The sequence below is a fragment of the Cryptomeria japonica genome, chromosome 9, assembly GCF_030272615.1.
Source record: "Cryptomeria japonica chromosome 9, Sugi_1.0, whole genome shotgun sequence".
NCBI classification, from domain to species: domain Eukaryota; kingdom Viridiplantae; phylum Streptophyta; class Pinopsida; order Cupressales; family Cupressaceae; genus Cryptomeria; species Cryptomeria japonica.
The window spans coordinates 753,562,796-753,572,242 of record NC_081413.1 but is presented as its reverse complement, the minus strand read 5'-3'; the positions used below and the strand labels follow the sequence as shown (position 1 = coordinate 753,572,242).

The 9,447-nt window shown below is 34.3% G+C and overlaps 1 protein-coding gene across 1 annotated transcript; it reads right to left on the bottom strand.

Moving 5' to 3' along the window:
- Positions 1–246: 246 nt before the first annotated feature.
- On the bottom strand, positions 247–8,203 carry LOC131064627 (zinc finger CCCH domain-containing protein 14). The gene is made up of 3 exons (XM_057998816.1): positions 7,885–8,203; positions 5,693–5,753; positions 247–1,414 (listed from the first exon to the last, which is right to left on the bottom strand). The coding sequence occupies exons 1-3, from the start codon at positions 7,946–7,948 to the stop codon at positions 532–534; spliced, it is 1,008 nt and encodes a 335-aa protein (XP_057854799.1). The 5' UTR covers positions 7,949–8,203; the 3' UTR covers positions 247–531.
- Between the last annotated feature and the right edge of the window lie 1,244 nt (positions 8,204–9,447).

Here is a 9,447-nt window from a genome sequence, read left to right as displayed (position 1 = left end):
TATACAAGAAGATTCACAACTAATCCAACTAATCTACAAAAAACTATTCTGAACAACTACCTTCTAACAAACAACTAATCTACTTGCAATGTTCATTAGTAATTAATTGCTTTCACAAAATTGAGTTAACAACTGACACAAGATTTTGGTTTCAGCATTCCAGACTTCTGAGGATATCATTAAGCTCAATAAAAGTGTAATTAATCTGAAATAATAACACATCAATAATCATATGGATCTTGCAACTGCCAATAATTACCCCACAATATATAGCAGAGGTTATATTCAATTAACAATTCTTGTTGACACGTAATTTTAAAGAAATGTTGAAAGATTCTAATGGTCATGCCAAAGTTTACATGAAACCTTCTGAATACAAAACTACAATTCTTGTTTACATGTAATTTTATGCATCAATTGAACAAAACATTTTTTTATCTTTGGACGGCCAAAAGTTTCGGGTAAGGCAGAGGACCTTAGAACGATACACATTAGGAACTATTCAGAGAAACAAATCGACATAATAAAAAGTTACATGAATGAAGGAGCAGTGGAAGCGGAATCATCCCGCAACTCACTAGCACCGTGTGCAAAGTGGCACTTATCCCCAAATGTGCATGAACCCTTAGCAAAATGTTCACATAGCCTAGTTTTGTGACTTTGTTGAGAATTTCCAGATTGTTTACTCAAAAGTAACTCAATTTTTAAAATCAACTCACGAACCATGGCTGTGGCTTGATTAATCTTGTCAAATGAACCTTCAAACTCAATTGTCTTCAAATTAGGATCTGACTCGTGGTCTTTTATTGTCAACTTCACCCCCGTGGCACGGTAAATGTGCTTCGAGTTTACACCATCTTTCCCAATTACACCACCAGCATAAGCAGCAGCGATACTAATGTTTGCTTTTGATGAAGCACCAAAATTTGCTGCAGCAGTTGCCCCATTTGGAAGCGCACTTTCTTTTTTCAACTCCTTTTCTCCATGGGCAAAATGGCACTTATCTCCATACTTGCATCCTTCAGAACTGCTAAAATTGTTACAAATTCGTGTCTTATAGCCAGGATTTGCTTTAGAGCCAGCACCAAAATTTGTAGTAACAGTACCCACCCCAGATGGTAGTAACTCGTTTGGAAGCACAATTTCTTTTCTCAATTCCTTTTCTCCATGAGCAAAATGGCACTTATCTCCAAACTGGCATCCTTCAGCACTAGCATAATGGTTACAAAGACGTGTCTTGTAGCCTGTCACAGGACCTGACTTATCTGATAATGAAAAACTGGAGGTGAACCCTATTGCTTCTCTTGAAAGTCCTAAAGTGTTTGATAGTTTTGACAGCTGAGATACAGCAGTTACTCCACCAGGAACATAATGAAGGTAATGGCAATCCTCACCATATGGGCATCCAGATGTACTGCATTACAACAGACATGCATTCAAATGTGAGAACTAAAACTGTCATTAATAATTTTAAATGCCAGACAATTAGACAGCTGACAATTAGACAGCTGAATATGCTACATCAGTGATAGCATATAAAGTCTACTCCTAGTTCACAAAGGCAGTCATAAAATGAGTTGGTAGTTATATGGTTAGTCAAAAACAAGCATTAGATATTGCTCCACAACAACTGATGGATCCAAGCCCTCAAAAATTCAAAACATAAAATGAACACACATCTTCTACCAATAAAAGGAGGGTATCTTGCATCTTCATTTTTTTCTCTAATAGACATCTCGCATCATCGTAACAAGTATGGCCAAAAACCTACCTATTAAAAACATCCTTAAAGATGGCTATTTTTAAAGGTAGTCATTCATTTGCTTATGGTTTTGTCATCTCATATGAATTGATAGGTATGCTGTTCTACAGTCACGTGAAAGATTTCAAGAAAATGCAAATCTAATATAAATATACTGCATGTACGAAATCCTAAGAAAACTATTGAGTCTCTTCATTTTTAGATAAAAGAACATTCACTGAGCATTCTCATTTTCAGATAGATTACATTCACATCCTAAGAAACCATCTATTGGCTTACAGCATTTCAGTCACATTAAGAGATCGTCACAAAGGAAGTTGCCATGGAAAGTTGCTTTTAGTAGATCAGTTTTCACAACCTAAAAATTCAATGATAGAAATGCACTGTGCGTGCAAGAAACAGCTTGACAACATTGTCGATAGTTGTGAAGATGCTAATATTATAATGGCTGGCACTTATGCCCCAACACTCGAATTGAAAAGCAATTTGACAATAACCATATAGCAGACAAGAAGCATTGATAAGATAAGTTGTTTCAGCAGAAGGCAACTATCAAAGAGAAGAAATACAAATATTGACAAAGCTGTACATCAAAGAGAAAATATGATTAATGATATAATATCGCACATGTAATATTTCTAATCTGTGCCTGCAGTATATCTCAAGTCACATCTAAAATATAAAAAGAGACAAAAATAACATGTATGTGATAGTGTTCTGCAAATTCCTACAAGTGAAAACAATAGTGACCAATGATTTTATCATACGTTTTCATTAGTAACCAACAGTTCAAAACCTACTTTGCATGTCATAGAGAGAAATTTGTGCCTTACAACATCCTGTAATCTATTAACGGGCAAGAAGAATCTCATCTAACATCTTGAATTAGTTAACAAATGCAGTCCGGGTTAACAGGTATCATTTTTATGCAAAGATCTCTTCATTTGAATACCACAAGGCATTTTGTGAAACATCACAGGAATCCCCATTTAGCATTTATCATTACATGTTAAAGTTGATCCAAGAAAAAATGAGCTTATCACACAATAAATGTCATCTACAAATGGACAGCTTCTTAATAACTAAGCTGTAAAACTTCCCAGCACTAACTTGTTTTGGCCTTAATTTGGAGGATGCTCTAACAACCTTGGAGAACAATCCCATTAAATTTGAGGAAAACAATGTTCAGTCATCACTGTGGAATATATGCACAATTTGTGAACAAAATAGGGTCGTTAACTTAAATTGATGCAGCATATAGCAGGAACATAATGAAAACCCTCTTCCAGAAACACTCACCAAGTTCCATCCTCTCAAGTATTAGAAGCATTTAATACAAATTCAATTCCAGAAAAGAGAAGACACCTTCACGCAACACTAGGATTATTATCCATTCACCCCTGAAGATGATTGTATCATGCAATGTATCTATAATGAACTATAATAAAAAGCGTCTGAAATAAACTCATTATGTGCACCTCAATAGAGAATATATTGTAGATGTAGCTAGCCCATTACAAATCCAAGGAGAAATACAAGTCTCAGCTAGCCATCAGAAGCATAATCTGGATGGCCAAAGGGTTTGCAATTGAGTGTGTACTATGCACTTCTTGCTTCCTGGAGAAGTGAAGATTTGATCATGGCCTCTTTAGTAGGATTCGCATCCATGACACAGCTTCACCAAAATCAGCTTATTAGCATCTCTTGTCAAAACAAATGAGCTAGAGTATGGTTATCTATGGATACTCCCCTGAGCAGACATAAGCATGGAGGTTTATCTATGGAAACTCTCCTGTGCAGACATAAGCATGGAGGTTGCATCAGAGTATGAAAAAGTCTCAAGCTACTGTTTGTCAATGGCCTTTGTAAGTTGAGAAAACACCACCATGCATAGGAAAATTGTTGTTTGTAATCCTCTATGGACAATAACAACTTAAAGAGTGTTAAGAATATGGCCTGCTTTAGGTTATATGCTTACCTAAACCTACTGCATCATTGCGAATTGGATGGGACAGATGCACTAGAGTACAGTTATCTATGCAATATCCCCTGTGCAAACATGAGTATGGAGGTTGCATCAGAGTATGAAAACGTTTCAAGCTACTGTTTGTCAATGACCCTTGTAAATTATAAAACAACACCATGAATAGGAAAATTGTTGTTTGTAATCCTTCACGGACAATAACAACTCAAAAAGTGTTAGAATATGGCCACTTTAGGTTCTATGCTTCCTTACACCTACTGCATCCATTGTGAATTGGATGGGGACATCAGAATGCAAATCCATTGACTATTCCCATATCACCTTCGAGAGATTCATACAATGACTTCTCAGAGCAAGCAGTTCCACTTTAATGTACAAAGTGTAAGTAACACTGCACATCAAGAAGTTCTGTGTGGAAGTGACATGAGGAAAAATAAATAATGTCAACATACAAGTAAAATATCATTGGGAGCACGCCAAAGCTTACAAGAACTTAGAATTGGTAACAAAGCACAAGTGAACATAAATTAAAACTAATCATAATCTGCTGTTGCAAGTATAGCGAAAAGTTCTACTTTTATGTACAATTTGTAGGTTACATTGCACATCAAGAAGTTCTGTGTGAAAGTGAATTGAGAGAACACAAATAATGTCAATATACAAGTCAAATATCATTAGAGTAGGTAGGCCAATGCTTACAAGAATGGGTAACAGAAAACAAGCATACAAAGATAAAAACTTTAAAAAGTTAGAACTAACTGTAATCTGCTTGTACAACAAGTATACAAAGATAAAAACTTAAAAAGTTAAAGCTAATCGTAATCTGCTTGTACTAGTTATATACAAAAATATAGGTCAAAAATATTAAATATGAGATGAAGAATGATGGAGAATGTATCCGATTGAGAAATATTAATGATAGCATAATCTAAAACATTAGCTCCAAGTTTACAGGGAAATTTTAATGTTTTGCATCCATGAAACTAAGACAAGGAGAGTATTAACATGAAACAAAACCCCATCAAGGGATATGTAACCGAAGTTAACAGCTAGAGAGTGCCCACAAGCTTGACACCCACACTACCACCGATATTAGTACCAGAGAGAGGAGCAATGCCATTTCCAGTACACTCATGTCCAATTAACAACCAAAATAACTTTTAAGAAAAATAATTACATCCTACGATTCACAACTTTATGATTAAAAACAAAATAATTAAGAAGTGAAATTCATTGAGTATTCTCAATTAAAACATAAATGTAAACAAATAATTTGAAGTAGTTAACCTAAAGATTCCTCAAAAAATGAAATCAAACAGAAGCCTTCATTTAGAGAAGGTAAAAAAATTTAAAATAAAAAGATGAATTCATCCAGCATTTGTAAATTATTACTGAATATATCATACATAAGCCCACAAGAATCTAACATTCACAATAGCCGGAAGCAAAAAATGTCAAAAGTGAATGCCTACATTGTCAGGCTGTCCTTTTCCCAGAACCTTCACTGGGTCAGGCACATATTTGTCCCCTATTCCTCTATTGAGGATAAAAAATGATATCATAGTTCCTTAATATATGATGTCTTATAGGATTTGAACATGCACCAACGCGTCATTGTCAAGACAATTCTAGCCATGAACTTTCCATTAAAACACTCGATCAATTGAATAAGCCATAAAGAATAAAGTGATTAAAATGTCAGACACATACACCAACAAATTCATTTTGGCTTCAATCTAAATTATCATAACTGAATAAAAGGTATTTGTATTACCACTTTCAACCAATATTTTGTTAAAACTGTATTTTTTTATAAGAAAACTTAGCAATTTTACATGTACTCAATACTTTAAATTGTTTACAACATTAAAAAAACTAAGGTATAGAACTCCATCAATTATTAATTTACAAATAGTATTATTTTTACTGTGGGTTAAGATGAGAACCTGAAAAACTTGGTGCAAGCCTTTGATTTGCTTCCTAAACCAACCGATATTGACTCCTTTTCTGTTGCAAAGAATTGATTTGCTTGTTTTAGTTTCTTATTATTACTATATAAACTGCTACATTTCAATATAAACTCCCCCACAACGACTTGAATGATAAACAATACAAAAACAATAATTGAACACTTAGTATTGAAAAGAAAAAGAACACAAAGAAACGAGCATAACTTTGGTACACCATCATGTATAGACTCCTCTTAATACTACTAACACGTCAATATGGATGGTAAACTACATACTGAATGTCACTTGAAGAAGGCAAACAATCGATACATCAAGAATGTCCAACAAATTGTGAACAAGTTGGCTGATAGAACTAGCATTGATGCTGCTTCTCTTATGGTGGAAGAATTTAAATGGTAGTAATATACTTAACACTGTTCCTTACTGACAAATCTCTTTGTAATCCTAAGACTTGTCTTTGTGCAGAATCTGTTGTGATCAAAATACTCTCTAGCCTATCCTTGCGATCCAAATAATTTGTTCTATCCTTGTAATTGTAGCTTTATTCGATATGAAAAGGGGGAACATAACCTCATTTAGATCAGCTAGGCAAACAAAATAGAACTAAAATTAAAGTAAAACTAGGGCAATCGTTCCAAATTGCCTTCTGTCCATATGGTGACTTAAGGTCGCATTCCATCCACTTAAATGGGTCACCCAAGATTTATCAAATAAAAGAATACCTAAGATATAAAAAATGTGTCAAGTTACCATCAAAATATTGACGAAGTTGATCTGTTCACTAAGTTGCCATCCATTCCATACAATTGCATGGGTAACTTAAGGTTATCAAATATAAGAATTTTCTATGGCCACTGATCTCCCAATGTTTTCACCACCGTCCCATTCCAGCCACATAAATAAGCCACTCAATATTTATCAAGAAAAAATATATTAAAAATATAAGCATCTGGCCGTTGATCGTCCAGTGAAGAGCATTCACCATCTTCAATAGATCACCCGAGATTAGAATAACATCAAAAAATTAAAAAAAAGTGACCTAATAGAGTATCTTGGCTCATATCTTCGCTAGCCTTGCGTTTTATTCACTTTAACAGATGACCAGAGGTTCACCGAGGAAAAAGAATAGTAAAAATATTTAAAAATAAAAGTCTATTAGGATCAATCTCCCGGTAACAATTATGGGTTCCCAAACAGCCCATTAGGACAATTCTTTTTGAGTATAAAACTAATTTGACACAATAAATACTGCACATTCATTCACACCAAGCAGAATAACATCAACTATTCGGACCTCCAAACACCAACAAGATGTTTATTCTTCAACAAAAATGAATAGAAGGCAGCCAAGCTCAAATCTCCTTGCTGCAATAAGAGCCCATAACTCGAGCCAACAACTAGCAAAAAGAGAATATCCCAAGTTCAAGCACTAAAACAATGGTTTGACAATTACGAGATGCATTCAGACAAAACATATAACCAATATGCAGTCCCAACTTGGATTGCACCGTCTAAAAATCTCCTATTACCGAACCCAAAACTTAACAACCAAACATAAAGATAACAACAATTATAACAAAACCGAACAGCGACCTATGCAAGCATCACATAATCTTCAGGGGCCATTTCCAACTTAGGAGTCTCGCTGGGGCTTTATCATCACTGTAGATAGTTCAAAAAGCCATGGACTAAAAGAACATATAAACTAGGAGTTCAAAGCTGAACATGCACATGGGTCAGTGCTAGTGAACTGCTTGTATGGTGATTAAATGATAGAGGGGAAAGAGAACTAGGAGTGAGACTGTTAGACAGAACAAACCACTCTTACACCAAAAAACAAAAAAAATAAAAAGAGGAAAACGATATAAGGGAAGGAGAAGAGGAAATGGACCATAACGAACCTCTCTTCGTCAAAAAGAAATAGGAAAATGAATGGTAAGGGGCAATGAGTAGTGAACCGCTCTCCTTCAGAAGCTGAGAGCTAAGGAATAGTGAACCGCTCAACTACAGGAGCTGAGAGCTAAGGGGTAGTGAACTGTTCTCCTACTGGAACTGAGAGCTAGGGGATAGTGAAGCGCTCCCCTACAGGGATTGAGAGCCAAGGGATAGTTAACCACTTGTCTTAAAACCAATGAAAAGAAAAGAAAAGAAGAAACAGAAGAGCTTACCATTAGCATCAGAAACGGCGACTCCATTGGAGAGGGTCTTGAGCTTCTTGCTGTGAGGGTCCATTTTATCCTCAGGAAACGCCCAGAACAGAGGCCAAGCTGCTGTCCCGGCCGTTTAAGTTGCAATCCTTTTTCCCACTTGCTCTCCTTTTATTTGTATGCCCTCGCGCAATTTTATTTCAAAAAATTGTACAATAAAATCTTCGGATTAGGGCTTTAAAGCCCCCGGGTAACACGTCATGTGCTCGATGGGCCGACTAGTGGACTAAAATCTTTGTCGTTTAGCTCGGAAAGATGTTACACAGCTTTTTCTTGAGCTTCTAGGGTTTAAGTTCAACTACATATATGCCCATAATTTGGTGATGAGTTATTAAAAGTTATTGGTGGTGTGTTTTAAATGAGGGGTTTTTTTTTTAATAAGGGTTTAGAGTCTTAGGTTGAATTTTTGGTTTTTAGAGTTAAGGATGGAGCAAATGATTATGGGGTGGATTGAGGGTCTATAGTGTATTTTATAAGAAATGATTATGGGGTGGATTGAGGGTCTATAGTGTATTTTATAAGAAATGATTATGGGGTAGTCATTTTTTCAAAGTTGTCTAGGATAGAATCCCAACCTCATAGGACTCATTTTTTATGATGTGGCAACCTTGCATGTTTTTTTTATATTTTAAAATAATAGAAAGTTATAATGATTAAAAGTTATTTATAATTTTTTCAAAGTTGTCTAGGAATCTCAACCTCATAGGACTTATCTCATAACCTTGCATGTTTTTTTATATTTTAAAATAATAAAAATTTATTATGATTAAAAGTTATTTATAATTTGGTGATGGGTTATTAAAAGTTATTCATTGTGTTTTAAATAAGGGTTTATATGGGAATATGAATCTTAGGTTGAACATCTTTGGTTAAGAGTAAGGATGAGGGGTATTGATTTTGTTAAAGTTGTCTAGAACCCAATCCCAATTTCATATCCTATGATGTTGGAATCTTTCATTTTTATTTTTTTGATGTAATAAAAATTTAATTGTATAAAAATAATATACTAATTAAATATATTTGGTATTATTTGACACATTATTAATCATAATATTTAAATATCATTTTTGTTTCTTATCATTCTTAATACAATAATCAATATTTTGACTAATAAATTATTTTATACTTATTTTCTTTCTAATATTGTAAATCTTGTTTGATTAAAATTACTTGTTTGTTAATTATTATTGATGGCCCTCATGATATATTCTCTTACAAATTTAACTGATGATAGATTACAAAAAGATTAACATGTATTTGGAATGAAAAAATCATGTGTATTTAGCCCATTTAGCTTATCAAATTTGACAACATTGAGCCACACTTGTACATGTTGTTTGTTGTCTACTTGTACATATGATGAGTTATATGCATTCAATGTCGTTGCCATTGTTTTAGACTTAGCATGCAAAAGATGCACATTTGATTAAAGCTTAGAAAAATCTAATGGTGGCTGTGTAAAGGGTTTGGGATTTGTATAAGAAAGGGAGATTATTTTATTGTGATAAATAAATAAAATTTGAA

What these genes read in the sequence shown, in the direction of transcription:
- LOC131064627 (XM_057998816.1), bottom strand. Translation starts at nt 7,948, where the DNA reads ATGGACCCTCACAGCAAGAAGCTCAAGACCCTCTCCAATGGAGTCGCC. An exon ending in CGCCGTTTCTGATGCTAATG is followed by an intron (nt 5,754 to 7,884) that starts GTAAGCTCTTCT and finishes TCTTTGCAACAG; the next exon opens with AAAAGGAGTCAATATCGGTT. An exon ending in GCTTGCACCAAGTTTTTCAG is followed by an intron (nt 1,415 to 5,692) that starts GTTCTCATCTTA and finishes GTTGTAATGCAG; the next exon opens with TACATCTGGATGCCCATATG.